Consider the following 17,234-nt stretch of genomic DNA (forward strand, 5'->3'; position numbering starts at 1 on the left):
TCAGCTGTTCTTGCTCATGAGTTTACTCCAATTTTTCACTGTAAATTACTTTTTACAGTCAAACAAAATATGACAACCCTGCTTTTTCAGGGTTTGTGTGTATATAAATAAATACATATATAACATATTATAAGTAGCTCGCATGCTGAAAAAGTGTGAGCACCCCTGTTATTGACACTCATTTTGAACCTATACATCTTTTAATTTTCACCTATATTTCTGACAAGAAAGTTATTATAGTGGATTAACTATTTTGTAATCCTCATATATAACTACGGTTTCAGTTATACTGCATTTCTTATGCATCACCATTCTCTATATTCGCAATTTCTGATGTTAAAACCCCACAATTGTTAACTTAAGATATGTTGATCGTCTTTACAACAAGTTTTCAAATAGTAAAGTATAATAGTATAAACAACATTATAGACACTATTCTTGAACCTATATTTCTGCCAAGAAAGTTGTTATAGTGGATTAACTATTTTGTCACCCTCACCTATACCTTTTACGAACCGAAGAGGAACACACGCGCACAGACTGCCTTATGAAGAGGTGTGTTCGATTGCCCAGGGGCACTCCCACTAGGCGGTGCGCCACTCAAGTCAGCGTCTTGCATTGCTCTGTGTTCAGATGCTGCTGTAAACCTCCACCACTGATACCCATGTCACAGGAGAAGAGCTGCTCCTTGCACCGATGGTTGTCTTGAGGATAAGAAACGTTCACAAAAGGAAATATGCACTTATCTGCGTGTGTATTGTTGGCTTCATTGTTTACAAATATGTCGGGTAAGTAAAGTTCTCAATGTTATGTCTTTTCAGTTCGAGCAACTCTGACACTGCAACTAATTCAGTGCCTTAATGAATTGCTAAATTGTTGTGCACAGACACTATAAAATAGTATATTGTTTTATTATTCTGGTGTGATGCTATTAAGTAAAGCTACTCTGAAGTGAAATAATTTGACTGGGCTGTACTCACAATGCAGTATCATTATTATTCATGGAATGTGTTTCACTACAGGAATACAAATGTAGAGCTGCTCTAAATATATCATAAAGGATGCTAAAGAAAAAAATATATAGAGTGAAAATAGGAGCTCTTGTATGAAATGTAACATTACTAAATCTGTTGAAGTACATCCAGCCTCAAAACTCAAATATGTTCCTACTTTGTTTGCCAATGACAGATGCCGTCAAAATGATGTCATGTGGTTTATTCAGGCACAATAGCCTGTGTGCTACAATATGTGAGTGTGTGACACAATTGAACTTCTCTTCCAAGCATGCCAGTGGGGGGACAGAGGATGAGCAGGAAGGTGGGCCTGAGTGCCAACGCGTCCCAGTTCACCCTGGAGGGAGAGCCCTTTCGGGTCCTTGGGGGATCCGTCCACTATTTCCGCGTGCCCAGGGCCTACTGGAGAGACCGCCTGATGAAGATGAAGGCCTGTGGCATCAACACCCTCACGACGTATGGGAACAACGACTGTGGATGTGCTTTGTCTCTCCGGAATGGCACGAATGTTTAACATCCTGCGTTTTCGCAGGTACGTGCCGTGGAGTCTGCACCAGCCGGAGAGAGGGGTTTTCAACTTCCACACACAGCTGGATTTAGTGTAAGGACTAGTGTTCATGATTGTATGTCGCATTAAACCGAAATGCACAACCAACATACATCCATCATAAGAATGAAAACACCTCGCGCCAACGTCGCTGTTCTAGCAATAGGCTACTACCTGCTGTAAGGGTGTGTGGGGAATACTGTCCCCTCCCTCTCATTATCTAAGCCCCGGTGCTCCGGGGAGAAGCTGGATGCAGAGAGGTCCCACCTGACAACGGCAGCATCTCCCCAACAACAGCAGCTTATCAAGCAACTAACCACACATGGGATGTGACGCCTCGGCCTACCGCCGTTGTTGCCTAGCACGTCTCACGCTCCTCAAACAATGAGATACGGGGTCCCGCTTGGGGGTCTGAACTTTGTGTTTGCAGATGAAAAAATGTGTTTCCATTGTCTCCTTTGTGTTGGTTTCAGAGCTTATATCAACCTTGCTGCTGAATTGGGATTGTGGGTGATTTTGCGTCCAGGCCCCTACATTTCCTCTGAGCTGGACCTAGGAGGACTGCCAAGGTAGCGCTAGTATTCTTATAATTATTGGAGTATAACAATTTTAGCATTATTGCATATAGAAACCCAGATTTGTTGTGTATAAGATCGCTGGAGATCTTGGCACACTCAGCACTTTATTTTCCTGGACACTTTAACCTGCTGGAAATTCACATTGGTCACTGCCTTAGTATTTTAGTATTAGTATTTAGTATTGTTATTGTGTTTTATTTTTTATCTTTTATTAATGCTCTAATGTGCACCCGCTGCTGTGATCCTGAAATGTCCCCACTGTGGTACTAATAAAGGAATATCTAATCTAATCTAAATATATATATATATATATATATATATATATATTGCGGTAAGATACAGATTTAAACTCTTTGTTTAGCTCCCACTAGTTTTTCCCTGAATGCACCAAAGCAACTTAATGTGAGCCACTTCGTGCCACTTTTTGGCTCACAAAAGTCACATGCTGCTGTAAGCGAAGACTCACCCAGGGTGTGCATCTCCGTCTGGTATTTTAGACGTACTGTGCCCCTGTTGTACTTGCAGCTCTGTGACCTCTTGTTTTTCTTCTGTCTCGTGCAGCTGGCTCCTCCGTGACGGCAGCATGAGGCTGAGGACGACTCATCCGGGCTTTACTCAGGCTGTCAATACTTTTTTTGACAAACTCATACCAAGAGTGGTTCCACTGCAGGTCGCCTTTTGTCACCAAAGCTAAAAACAAGTCTGTTTCGACTGCAGGTCGTTTAACTTGAAAATACTTGAACTATATGTTTTCTTTATGTGTTTTTTAGTTCAAGAAAGGAGGACCCATCATTGCAGTGCAGGTTGAAAACGAGTATGGATCCTTTGCGAAGGATGAAAGATACATGCTTTTCATTAAAGAGGTGATGCAATAGGCTGGCTTGATTAAAATGCCACCTTAAACTTCAATGACAACACATATGCATAAACAGATTGATATTGATAGAATAAATCAATTGTATCTGACATTCTGTTTTATTTTGAAAGGCCTTACAGTCCAAAGGGATCAGTGAGCTCCTGCTCACATCAGATTACCACAACACATTAAAGTCTGGGGGTGTGGATGGAGGTACAGTCTTTTATTAGTACACACACACACACACACGCACACACACACACACAGCTTACCTTGTGATCTCCCATCTGGTAGCTATCAGATCATTGAAACTGCAGAAGCTGAATCAGAGGGAGATCCAGGATCTGAACACCATCCAGGTGTGTATCTTAGCTCTCATCACTGTTCCACCGTCTGGCACTGAACAATGTCACACAGACAGGTAATGAAACACTGGACGGTTGGCTCGGTGAGCTGATGGTGTGTCTGTCAGCCCAACAGTCCCACCATGGTGATGGACTACTGGACTGGCTGGCATGATGTGTGGGGGGACCTCCACCATGTGCTTCCTCCAGAGGGTAAAGAAGATTTCTCCTTGTCACCTTTCTGTCTCTGCTAACCTATTATTCCTAAGTAGCCTGCATGGGTCATCCTTGGTCTGATTGTTGGCTGAATTGTTTGTACTTTAGCCCAAGATAAAGCTAAATCTAGGGCTAGATGTTGGAGCCTTTGCTGCATGACGTACCCCCTTTTCTCTACCCACGTTTCCTGTTTCCTCACCATCAACTATCTAATAAAGGTGAAAATGAAAAATAAATCAAATTTATTTTTCATTGGAATGCATCCCTCGATCTTGGCTATTTGAAAACTGCCTGAGGACCTGCAATGATACGATTCATTCAGAAATTGCCAATATTACTTCTGCATATTGAGGTTTTCCCATATCCCAATATTTCGTACTGTTGTGTTGGTGGCCAAACACATTTCACAATTATTATGGTTCCAAAATAATTTGATATTAACAGGATTAATGAAGTTTGTCTCGGTCCAAATGCTGTGTGTGGCCTTTTGAAAGCTTCGAAAAAAATACATAACAGTAAAACCCAATTCTGACTCAAAACACAACCACTTAACGAAAAGGCTGTTTTCAGTCTGAACGCCAACTTTGGCCTCTCACACCCACGAAAATAGACGAGTCCTTTAGTTTTACACACCAGCAATAATGAGGTCACGGTGCTTTGTAAACAAATGCTTTCTAGCTCACTCCCTAGTTTGCATTAAATACATTTCCCTACCACTTTCTTTTGCATAAGCTATTTGCCAACAATGCAAATGCTAATGTCAGCTCAGCAGAGGGCCACATTGTCAGTGACTTGATTTATATACTGTATTATGATTTCCATGTATCAGGGACCTTAATGTTCATGTCAAGGAGTAAATGTGTTAAACAGTGTGAACGTGTTGAACATTTTTCAGATATGATGTCAACTGTGAGAGAAATTCTGAGGCGGGGCATGTCTGTCAACCTCTACATGTTCCACGGAGGCTCCAGCTTTGGCTTCATGAGCGGAGCACACGCCGATCCTTCCTACAAAGCTCTGGTCCCCAGCTACGGTTGGTTCTGTTACAAACAAACTGTCTTTGATGCAAATGTTCTTGGGTCGGCTGTAGCTCATGGGGGAGAGTGGTCGTCCCGTAACCACAAGGTACTCAGCTCGATCTCCGCTCTTCCCATAGTTGCACGTCGAAGTGTCCTTGAGCAAGACACTGAAGCTGATAGTGATGAAGCACTGCCATGTAGGGTTGGGTACCGGAAACTGGTGCCAATGTGGTACCGGTTCCAATACAACCGGTATTACCCGGACCGAAACGCAACGCACATTTCGGTGCTTCTTTCCGGTGCCTGAGCCGATTGAAATTGAAAAAAACTATTGTTGTGAACTTCTCTGGTGACTCCGCCCTGTCAGCAGGTTGCGATAGCCTCTCATATTTAACTTTGACAGCGGAGGCTGCGCGGTGTGTGATGGCGTGAGCCCGTGTCGAGCACACCAGCGTCAGGCTGGACGCTACGGGGAAACCGTCACCGGTCCCCCTGAACACGTGGATACCGATTATGACGAGCAGCCGTAACTCAGATTAGTACCGTATCGTTGATTGCAAGTCTTGCATTCATAAAAGTAGCCCAAGAAATAATAAATTAGCCATTATAACCATGTTTAAGCTAGCTCGCTAGCTACGAGCGTGACAGTCTGCTAGCAGATGTGTTGATGTACAGCGGTCCCGGCTGTATACCCGGTGTTACCGGGAATATAATGACGGAGGAATAAAGACCGTGGGGCATCACTTTGTTTCAGTGTAACTCTCGCTGTCAGAAGCAACACTTTATTTGTCACGTGTCATCTTCAGTACCTCTGATTGGTTGTTCTCTTTGCCCATCAAAACAGTGACAGGATTAACCCTATAACGTCTGCACATGACAATACATATCACATCATATAATGGAGAACATATATTGTGTATGTTAACAGTCTGATATCCGTTGTTTGTCAGTGCTCCATGATAACGGCTTCTACAGGGAATATGGCCGAAGAGGTTTTTAATGTCCTCATTGTGCATTTAAAAAAAAAAGTATCGATTCAGGCACCGTTTAGGCACCGGTATCGTTTTAAAAGTACCGGTTTAGCACCGGTATCGGAAACAACCCAAACTCTACCCATCCCTACTGCCATGTCAGAGATGGAGAATATGCTCCTTGGCGTCTACAGAACAGCAATGACCTCAAGACCCAGCAGGTGGCAGCAGATTATAGTAAATCTATGATACACTGTAATGTTTTTCAGATTATGATGCTCCCTTGTCTGAGGCGGGGGAGTACACTCCAAAGTATCACCTCCTCAGAGATTTACTTTCTCTATATAACAGTAAGTTAACACTAAATTGGAATGAGAATGAAGTATGTGATTACGGGCTGTGACTAACCTCTACGCCTGATGCTGTCTTTGACCTTTCTGTGCAGGAGGAGGCAGTTTCCCTGACATGCCAGCCCTGCATTACAGGGAGTCTTATGAACCTGCTATCATGTACCAGCACCTATCATTATGGGATGCTTTGAGCTTCACTGAGGGAGTACGTTTTATGTAAGATTATTTGTTGTCTATATGTGTATGAAAAACAAAGAAAATGTTGCTTTTTTAATTTCATTTTGTTCCCTCCAGCCATTTAAGTCAGCCAAGCCGGTAAGCATGGAGAATCTACCTGTGAACAACGGGAACGGCCAGTCCTATGGATACACGCTGTATGAGGCTAGCATCACCAGTGGAGGATTACTGAAGTCTGGAGACAATGTCCGAGACCGTGCCCTGGTGAGTCCTCACGGTGTTGGCATGATCTCACTCCAACATGTTCTCATTCCAACTAGCCGTCTTTATATTTCATCATCGCATTCCTGTATCCATTTTTCTAAGCGGACGGGTTTACATAGTAGTGACTTGAATGCCCAATGCATCTAATACAGACGCTTATGGTGTCTTGTGCGTCGGTATCAGTCGCTGGTCACCGAGCATCTGAATTTGACGCCCAGGGAATTTTTGCAGTGAAGATATGATTGCCCTCTGTGAAACCATTTCACAAGAGGGCAATGGTTTGACAGAAGATTATGTGCCAAACAATTTCTCAACCAGGTGGAGGGACTTCTTGATGTTAGCAATCAGCAAGACTTCAGATATAAAATATAATGTGATTATTAGTGGAAATTAGAAGTGCTTGTCGGCTGGTTTTGTTACCATCGGACATAATCAGGCTAGCTGTTTCCCTTTGGTTCCAACTGCTGGATGAATATTTGAAAGTTGGAACAATATTCTCATTCTCAAAGAGAATAGGTGCATTTCCAAAAATGTTGAGCCATTCCTTTTATATCAGTGGTGACTCCATGTTGTTGGTATGCCACAGTACACATTTCAGGACATACAGCACATGGAAATTGTGTTCTGATGATTAATGTGGTCTTTGCTGGCAAACCTAAAGCCACCTTTGAGATATGTCATTCAAGTGAAGCAGAATTGATGGGTTATGTATGACAATATTACCTATTTGACAGCGATATTTGTCCTACTAGGTGTTTGTAGATAGAAGCTACATTGGTCTTTTCAAGCGCCAAAATCTGGAGCTGGCGGTTCCTGATGGTAAGGTATGGCATCGAGTTGGACACTGTTCAATAAACGTCATTCACAGTTATGAGGTGTGATGGATGCTGAAGTGTTGGCTGTTAAGACCTGCAAAATACATAAAAGCAATGAATCCCTACAGGGACGACGTACCTTGAGTTTATTGGTGGAAAACTGTGGACGAGTTCACCATGGAAGGGACCTTGACAAACAACATAAAGGTGATCGACAGAGAATATGAAGTGCATCGCTATGCCTGCTGTTAAATCACTCAAGCACTCAGTGGGTAGCGTACAAGACTATTTTGATTTGTGTTCTTGCAGGCCTTGTGGGAGACATTTTATTAAACAATACCCCTTTGAGGGATTTTACAATGTACAGCCTGGATATGAAACCCAGCTTTATTGATAGGTTTGTACACTTTATTTAATCTAAAGGATTGCATATCACTTTCATTTTGTCGTAAGAGTGTGTTTGAAGTGGTTTCCTTATTTCAGTCTTTATCAGGCACCTTGGAGATCTCTCCCCGACACTCCCAGCTTCCCTGGATTTTTCATGGGGAGGCTGTTTGCCTTCCGGTATCCGAGTGACACATTTGTGAAGCTGCCTGTAAGCGAAATTAAATGTATAGTTTTTGTGTTATCTACATTTTTGTGCACGTTATGAAAAATACTTCACGTGTGTGAAACCTTGAAATTGTCTTTGGATCCTCAGGGCTGGGAGAAAGGTGTTGTGTTTATCAATGGGCTGAATCTGGGCCGCTACTGGTCAATTGGGCCCCAGCAGGCTCTCTACCTCCCCGGTCCATTTCTCAACAGTGGAATCAACCAGGTACAACTGAGCACAAACCAGCAATTTTTTGGGAAATACCCTCTGCTTTTTTCTTGAGAGTTAGATAAGAAGATTGATACCACTCTCATGTATGCACTCGCTTAGCTTAGCATGAAGACGAGGAATGGGGGCAAACAGCTAGCCTAAGAAAATGTCTGTTAAAATAACATTACATTGAGGCTTTATACGGACTAAACAAAGCTGTATAACATGGTAATAAGAGAGCTTTATTCATTTTATTTAGTTGCTGGTGGAATATTATTTTAAACTGAGCCAAGTTAATTAGCTATTTTCCCTTTGCTAAGCTAAGCTAACCTAACTGGCTTTAGCTTTATTGTCAGCGTACCGACATGATAGTGGTATCAATCTTATTAACTCACTTTTGGCATTATGATGGACTTAAAATACACATTTTTACATGTAACTTCTTCTTTGTCTCTCACTTTTTTTCTGTTGAAATGAATAAGGCCATTGTGTTTGAAGAGCAGGAGGGTGACTACAAGGTCCACTTTGAGGACACGCCTGATCTTGGCATGGCAGCAGACATCCAATGAATGTCATATCTGCCTGTATGGGCATTGTTTTTTGTGTAAAAATGTGTTTTGACAAATTGCTTCTTACTTCAGGTCGAACCTTCAAACTATTAATATTATTCATATCATGGCCCTTGTCTAATATGATACCTTAAAATATGCATATACACAGACACCTATTAAAATCAGAGATAGGCATGTTTGCATGGGAGCAGTTTATAGCTTTATACATACAGTACCTTCAGATACGGTGACTCTTCACACAGAGCAAAATTACCAAGTATATTTGTTTACCCGTGGATTTCCACTTATAGGATAATATATTTGTATTTGATATTTCTGTTGAATTTGTATTGCTTGTGTGAATATACTGCAGAGTGCAGTTGATGAAATCTTCTGTGCAAAAAACAAAAAAATGCTTTATTGGACAATCTGAGCTGAAGCAGGAGTGAACGTGAACAGCTTTCAAATGAAACACAAGCAGCATTGTAGCAAAATCAGACCCCCATCTTTGAGTGAAAGTTTTGGATGCCTGAAACATTGGCAACTCACCAAACTCCTTACAGCCACATAGTCTGAGAACATTAGCATTTGTAAGCAGTGCCACTGCAAGTCAATGGGGTATGAAATCATCACTTGCAAGCCAGCCATCCATGGAGAGGATAATTAGATTGTGTAATACAGCTATTTGAAAGGATGTACATCCAATTTTTAGAGTGATGGATTCGTATCCCATTGACTCGCACATGCATAGCTCACGACTAACAAGTGATGGTACCAGTTACACCGAAACAATAAATAATTCAACTGAGAAACCATCAGTTGACTCAGTAGGATCTTAATTAGCTTATATGCAGATGACTGTGAGGTGAACAGGTGGCAAGGGATACGGAATCTTCTTTTTAAATAATGAGTAGTGCAATCAGTAGTGTACAGCATGTCAGGAATAAACAAGAGCTTGGAGTAAATGACTTTAAGAGAAGACGTCGCTGTTATACTGTAATAAATCATTGCTTCGTGCTATTCAGTGCATGTGTGTCTGTGTGCTCACTGTGTGCAGTGTGACAGTGCTGAGTATGTGTGAATGTGTCTTGAGGAGTATCAGGACTTTTAATTTGTGCTGGGTTCAGGGTGCTATCTAAATAGCTCAGTGTTGTACAGTACAAGTGGGGTGGGGGGGGCTCAGATCCCCTCTGTGCAGTCTGTCAGTCAGTGCTGACTCACTTAAGACAAGGGCCCCTTTTGTTCTTCCATGCAGCCCTGTGCCCAACAGCCAGCTCGCCTCAGAACAAAAAGGACCTATTTAATGGTTGGCTGGTGGTGTCTGCGCTCAGAGGGCTCTTTATTGCTTGCCGTGCCATCTCTTCCCGCAGTTCAAGTCACGTAACATCCTTTGTCTCGGCTCTCCGAGGAGCCCTCAGTGGGCAAGCTCCGTTTGGCAACTCCTACCGGTGACTCGCATCAACCAGTGCTCTGAGCAGCACGTTCTATGTGCAGTTGTGCTTTGATGCTCCGTGGTCTGTCCAAGCACCCGGCTTGTGCTGCCTCCTGGGGCGGACAGATGTGCCTCCATTGGTGAAGTACATCTACTGTACTGTGATGCGATGATATTCTGGACGCCTGGATATTACTGGAAAGAGCTCTGAGGTTGGTTTGAATCCACGTCCAATGGAGAAGTGCCCCTAAAGGAACAGACATGAAAAAAAAGACACATGTTAGTACTTTTAACAAACAAATCAACCGAGAGCATACAGCCCCGCTGTAAGCTAACTACAGCACTCTAACATGCTCACAGTTGCAGTGCTGAAATGCTGATGCTAAGCAGGTTTGTTCACCACGTTCGCCATCCTGGTAAATTAACATGTTAGCATGCAATGTTAGCTGTTTAGCACTAAATACGAAGTACAGTTGAGGCTGATGGAAATGCCATTAGTTTAGCAAGTAATTGGTCACAAACCAAAGTATTGGACAAATTAAACATTTTTAAATGATGATGTCGCTGGAGGAAAAGTCAGAAGATCACCAAAGTCATTTGGACTATTTTATAAAATATAAAATCCGTCGAGTGGACAATGATTTATTTCACACAAAAATCTAAATGTCAAACTTGTGGTGCTGCTATATGAAAGAGTCACAGGGTCACCAAAGTCAGTAGGATTCATCCTCTGGGGACAGTGAAAACAAGCATTCACAGGATCCAATATTAGTTTGGGCCCAAGTGGTGGACTGACTCACAGAGCAACATTGACACCTTCAGTGCCACGCCGCTAGTGTGGCTGAACTTGCTTGTGACCAATCATAGCTAAATCTGCAGGATTAAAAAAAATCTGTAAAGGTCAGACATCTATTTCAAGTAAAGGTTCATATCTCATCGTGCACATATGAGTGAAGAATAATCAGTGTGGAAATGCAGTAATTTGCATTTCTAAATCTTTGCCATTACCTGTGTCAGATGATGTCATATCTCCACATTAGAGTCTGTAAATCCCTTCTTGCCCTCATTTACGAGCACAGGCTTCTCTGTCCGTGTGTGCCATACTAATACCTGCGGGTAAAAAAGAAATAGATGGAGACAGGCAGAAACACAGCCAGTATGATGAAACATTACAACTTACATTTTGGCTGGCAGAGCTGGGCAGTTGTAATACACTATATCATACTTGCTAACCAATGTCTAGAGGCAGAATGAAGCACATTTGAACAGGGCTGTAAACTGACAGTTTATGGACTTTAAGAACAAGTTGTTATGACAGCTAGCGATCTCCAGACACATTCTATTACGCCAGCATTTATACAAGCAGCTTGTTTTATTGTCAATGTGCAGGGGTTGCACAACATGCAGAGAGCCCAGTTTTCCTACCTTAGTGCAGTTAGCAGCTTTCGGCTCCAAATCGCTGAGCGTGACCAGCTCCCTTAACAAACTGCTCTCCTGATAACCTCCCTTCACTCCCCGTAACTTGAAATAAGCCTGGGGTTTGGACAGAATGAGGCGCAGGTTCACAGCAAACCCAGCCATGTCGATGGCGAAGGGCCGGTGTGGGTCGAACACAGTCTTCCAGCCGTACACCTTGCCCAAGGTGTTTACCTTAGGGGACTCGTAGCGTAGGCCACCCACAAAGGCCACGGGCCACACCGACACCTTTTTGGTGGAACGCATCTGGTATTTGAAAACAGAGACAGGGATCACTCATTTGATGCATTCTTTTATTTATTTATTTTTTCAGTGTAAATAAGTAAGACATCGGTGAAAGGATGAGGTGGAGACAATGCGTCATGTTTTGCTCTGCAACACCCTTACCTCCTCAAACAGCTTCAGACTGTACGTGTTGTCATCGTCTGCAAAGTAGACAATCCCAGACTGGCTGCTGTTTCTGCCGAAAGTCTCCCGGAGCCACCGCAGGGCCAGGTTCCTCTGTATGGTCCCCCGAGGTATTCGCGGGTCCCGAGTGTCCCCGCGTACTTTATAGTTCCTGGGCGTCTCCACGTTCAGGTGGGTGTAGTTGAGTCCCGTCTCCTGGAGGAGACGGCTGACCAGCGTGGTCCTCCTCTGGGAGTCCTCCACCAGGAGCCAGTGCAGGTTGGGCACGTGCAGCAAGGTGTTGGTCAGACGTGTCAGCTCTGCCTTCTGCACCGGCCGGCTGTAAGTGGGAGTGATGACGTGGATGGTGGGCAGGACGTCAGACCACGGCGGGGGCCGGCTGTAGACATACTCAGTGCGCACCACCTCCACGATGTCCCTGTTCTGTAGGGAACAGGACTCCTTGAGGGCAAAAGTATTCCGAGAGTTGGCGCGACCATCCCGTCGGTCATCTAGCCAGGAGGGGAAACGATAATAGTGAGCCTCCTCTGCGTGATGACCACCACTGAAGACATATTCAGGTGTGTTTCCGTCTTAAGTCTACTCGTTTAAGAGTAGACTTAAGACTTTCCTCTTTGACAGAGCTTATAGTTAGGGCTGAATCAGGTTCACCTGGTCCAGCCCCTTGATATGCTGCTATAGGCTTATAGCTGCTGGGGGACGTGTTAGGATGCACTGAGTACCTATCTCCTCTTTTTTCTCTCCTTAAGGATGAATTTTCATCTCTCAATCACACGTTACTAACTCTGCTTTCTCCCCGGAGTCCTTTTGACTTCACGTCTCATGGGGTCATCGGACCCTATGAGACGGCATAGATCCTATCTGCTGATGGATCATCGAGGTCTGGGTCGTGGAATTCCTGCTCCTGACTACGCCACTGTCCTGTTGAGACTCCGCCCACTGTTGAGACTCCGCCCACTCCTCCTCCCCACCGCCATCTGCCTGATGGATCGTGGAGGTCTCCATCGTGGAATATGCCTACTATGAACTATTCATACACTCTGTCATATTCATTGAATGTATTTTAACTCTAAATCTGTCCTTCTGTACACATTACATCTATTGCATCTGTCCATCCTGGAGAGGGATCCTCCTCTGTTGCTCTCCTCCAGGTTTCTTCCCTTTTTTTCCCCCTGAAGGGTTATTTGGGAGTGTTTCCTGATCCGATGTGAGGTTTTGGGGCAGGGATGTCTATGTGTACAGATTGTAAAGCACTCCGAGACAAATTTGTAATTTGTGAAATTGGGCTATACAAATAAACTGAATTGAATTGAATTGGGGATTCCCTTTAATCCGAAGATAATTTGATGCTAAACACTTATGATATCGGTAATCCTCGGTGTATTAGACATTTTATCACAATGTGACATTTTTCATCTGATTTTTTTGTGCATCTAATTTTATTTGGGTGCACCATCACAGAATTTAGGTGCACCCAAATTTAAACTTCATTGAAGATATTTGATTAGGAGGATCAGGCATCTTGCAGGTGAGCCATGGTGGAGCCGTAACTGCCACCGATGATGACGGGTCTGGATTGGGCCTTTGAGGTGTAACTTGACACTGAAGCATTTTTATATCAATTCTGCTCTTAATTTAAAATTGGGCAGTGATTTTATCAGGGTGGCAGTGGCTCACACACTTTGTTTCAGGGTTAGTGCCAATCAGAGGTGGAGCAAGGGGAAGAAAAAAACCTCCCCAGCTTCGTTCCCCTTACCCTTCCGTTTAGCGAGTAGAGGTGTGATGGCGCTCTGGTGCCAAACTGTAATGAGCAGTGTCCAAGGTAACACGATCAACACAATGGCGACGATGTCTCGTCTCTTCGGCATCTCCAGCGTCAGACCTGAGTCATGCCTCTACCTGCGAGGCACATGACACAAGATGTGGTGCACAATCATTAATTTCAACCGACGCTTTCATCCAAAGAGACTTACAATCTTACACACAGCTACAGGGAGCAATTTGAGGTTAAGCTTCTTGCTCAAGGACACATCGACTAGGGATAGCTCGGGATCGAACCACCGATCCTCTCAATGAAAGACGGACCTGCGAACCACTGACCTACAGTCACCCACCATCACAAGAACCGGAGAGCTGAGAAATGACCAACAAGCTAACGAAATAAGCGTCTATTGGAAATCAAATGTTATAGTTATAGTTATATCTCTGATATCATATCCAATTACTGTTATAGTTTTGTACATTTTATTCTTATTTTTGGTATATTCAGTTAATAACATTTTTGTTATTAACTTTGTTTGAGTTTTTATATCAGGGAACATATTTTAAACGTGTCATTCCTTCAGAATGCTGTATAAGAAAAGGAATAATATGTTTTAAATACATTGTTTTCATGCCGTCAGACAGACAGACATGGATGGATGGATGAAGTGAAAAGTGTCTTTCTCCCGAATCCATTCAGTCATTCCTTTCTTTTTAAGGAAAAATGTGTTGCTTTTAGAGTTATACTTAGCTTGCTGTCTTCAGCCCTTGAATGAGGCATGAGCTGGTTGACTGAGTTTCCCATTCTAGAGGCCCATCGCTATATCTGAATTGCATTTTGAAGTCCATATTTGGTGGTTGCCTATTGAGCGTCAACACACTGCGGCTGCAGGGCACAAACTACAAGGAAGGAGGCATTGTGGTAGAAAGCTGTTTCAGCCTGCTGGAGCTGCTGCACGGCAGAAAATAGGTCAGAAAATGCTCAGAGCTTTTTTTTTTTTCGTGTCATTTTAAAAGCCTACTTCTGTATTACAGAGATTGTTGCCCTTGTAATTTGAAGAGGTCTTCAGTTTCACTCTTCCGTAGGTTCCATTAACGCTTGATACAACTACGGTCTATATGTTCTTCATACTGTAAATTCTCAAATATAAATATAAAGCCTGGCCTTTACATTGGCTTGTATTACAGCCATGCCTTTATCTCCAATGTGCCATTCCCCAGTTGATGCAAACTCCATCCTTGTGTTCATGTCCACGAGTTCTTTAGCGAGACTCTGAACCACCGCTGCTTTGCTACTGGACCTCACTCTTGATATAAAATACAATCCAAATTATCATACCTATGTTTATAGCCAGCACCCATGGTCAGTTTAAGGACTGAGGCTCTGGATGAAGAGGCCCGGAGGAGAGGGGAGTGTGTTAGGGTCCAGTTCAGCCGACAATCCCTGCAGAGAGAAAACACACGTAGGATGAGAATCTATCTCTCATTTATTTCGGGGAAAAGCAACGCAGACAAGCGGTCAAGGTTTCTGGAGATGTTTCTGTCTCTGTTGAATTTGTTCTCGTGGTCATGTGACCTGCCCGGAGGGTTCAATCTAAACAATGACGAGTCTGTGATCGGGTATTTCCAGACCGAATTTGCGGGGCAAATGTTCCATATTCAGCTGTTTATCTGTGCTTTAGTTATGATTCATTACCAAAATATAATTTGTGTTGCAGTGCGTTTCAGGCAGTTTACAGCCAGGCCGTCTACACATGGTTGAGTTGATATTTGTTTGGGTCATACAGGCTTTTGTGTGGATGAAGGTCGGAAAAGGAAATGCCGATTGTAGAGATTTCACACATTGGGTCTCATGCAAAAAGCGACATGAGAACAAATGTCCTTATATTTTTGTTCGAATTAGTAATTTTGGATTCACTACTGTTTTATTAATGTGCTTCTAATTTTACATTCTACGAGAGCACTCTGACCAAGATAAGAAAAAAACATCTTGCTTTCACAGTCTGCAAATTGGTCATCCAAAGAAAGGTCGTTTTAAATTTGAGTGACATTAAAAAACATTAATATCATAAAAACTCAGATTATTTTTTGTTTTAGACTATTTATAACTACCGGATTATAACAAAATTGCTATTGGTCCAGTGATATAAGAAATTTACACTTTTATTAATCCCTGTGGGGAGACTCTTGTCAGAATTTGACCCATCCTTAGTTATTAAGGAGCAGTGGGCTGCAGTGAAGCACCTGGGGGTTCAGTGTCTTGCTCAAGGACACTTCAACAGGCAACTATGGGCAGAGCGGGGTTCGAACCGGCTACCTTGTGATTATGGGACGACCACTCTCCTCCCATGAGCAATTGGCTACACGCCTCCAATTTATGATCAAGAGGGATTTATCATTCAGCACTTGGGGAAGAGCAGATTTAGATGTTTGAGAACATGTGGTGCATCTGGAGTAATTAAACATAAAATGAAGATAAAATATGAGAGAAGAGCTTCTCTTCAATTTCCAGCACAGACATATGCAATGTCACTAAGCTCTTTTGTTTCCCTTCTCTGCAGGAGTCTCTTCATGAGACGCATCCTCCGCCAGTTAATCACAACGCTTTAGACGTAACTAATCCTCGATTAAAAAAGGATCAATCCCAGCCTGAGATCAAAGGTTGTGCTAGCTAATTAACACATCGGGATAGGTTTAACGGGGTCATGTATGAACAGTCTGTTATTGCTTTAGACAAGCTGATTATCTTCTCGCATCATGTTGATAAGAGATGACTCGCTCTCCCCCTACTCATCAGTTTGCTCACACATTTTAAGTTTAATTATGTCAAAGCTGAGAGCACCCCGGCTGTTTGGAGTGATGTCCTCTCCGCTACATTAGACACAGATTCAGGTCAAACAACAATCTAAATGTGTATAAATCAGTATTTTGCTGAACATTTAGAATGTTGCTCCTTTCACCTGCATCTAAATACACATTAAACAGACTTTTTGGGTCACACTTACATCCTGCGAATGTCTGTAAAAATACAGTACATGGATGAGCTACAAGCGAAATTATATTAATTTGAGTCTATGTGCAGCGGTTACCTTGTCATGGAAATGTATGATATATGTAAATAAGCCGTGCTAGCAATAATTTAGCAACCAGTGAATAAAATGAATTAAACAACTTCTTTTGGGCTCATCTAAATATGCAGTGGAGCCAATTCGGTCAACATTGGATGCAAATTATAATTAAGTGTTGAAATAATCTATCTATGTTGAAATGTTTAGATTTAGTTGGAAGATATATTTTGAACAATTAACAAACAATAACAAAACAAAACAAGAATAAGCAATGAAATGAAAAGTGAACGCCTACAACGAAATCTTTGAACTAATTAAAGAAAGAAATATTATATGTTGCGACCTGTCCAGGCTGAACCCCACCTTTGCCCAATGTCAGCTGGGATCGGCTCCAGTGACCCTAAAAAGGATAAGCTGGATAATGTAATGGAACGTTGGAAAAGGAGTAGGAGGAGGTAAACAATTTGACGTTCCTGTCCTTTTCTACAACTGAAATAACTTCAATTGTCATCTTAATGTAAGAAAACAATAAAAATGACTACATTGACCTTTACAGTCCTGAGACAGACAAGGCCCCCTCCTCACC

The 17,234-nt window shown here is 42.7% G+C and overlaps 2 protein-coding genes across 2 annotated transcripts; one reads left to right on the forward strand and one right to left on the reverse strand.

Moving 5' to 3' along the window:
- The first annotated feature begins 696 nt into the window (after positions 1-696).
- LOC130212018 (beta-galactosidase-1-like protein 2) lies at positions 697-9,530 on the forward strand. The gene is made up of 19 exons (XM_056443108.1): positions 697-788; positions 1,284-1,469; positions 1,546-1,614; positions 2,034-2,129; positions 2,700-2,808; positions 2,909-3,001; positions 3,126-3,207; positions 3,289-3,353; positions 3,467-3,551; positions 4,450-4,587; positions 5,814-5,894; positions 5,990-6,099; positions 6,189-6,335; positions 7,088-7,159; positions 7,279-7,357; positions 7,460-7,547; positions 7,634-7,745; positions 7,851-7,967; positions 8,435-9,530. Exons 1-19 carry the CDS (start codon positions 697-699, stop codon positions 8,519-8,521), a joined length of 1,908 nt encoding a protein of 635 aa, XP_056299083.1. The 3' UTR covers positions 8,522-9,530.
- A 95-nt stretch (positions 9,531-9,625) lies between these two features.
- Positions 9,626-13,700, reverse strand: b3gat1b (beta-1,3-glucuronyltransferase 1 (glucuronosyltransferase P) b). The gene is made up of 5 exons (XM_056443235.1): positions 13,576-13,700; positions 11,799-12,310; positions 11,361-11,657; positions 10,944-11,045; positions 9,626-10,182 (listed from the first exon to the last, which is right to left on the reverse strand). Exons 1-4 carry the CDS (start codon positions 13,685-13,687, stop codon positions 10,959-10,961), a joined length of 1,008 nt encoding a protein of 335 aa, XP_056299210.1. The 5' UTR covers positions 13,688-13,700; the 3' UTR covers positions 9,626-10,182; positions 10,944-10,958.
- Between the last annotated feature and the right edge of the window lie 3,534 nt (positions 13,701-17,234).

Source organism: Pseudoliparis swirei, chromosome 3 (genome assembly GCF_029220125.1).
Source record: "Pseudoliparis swirei isolate HS2019 ecotype Mariana Trench chromosome 3, NWPU_hadal_v1, whole genome shotgun sequence".
Taxonomy (NCBI): Eukaryota; Metazoa; Chordata; class Actinopteri; order Perciformes; family Liparidae; genus Pseudoliparis; species Pseudoliparis swirei.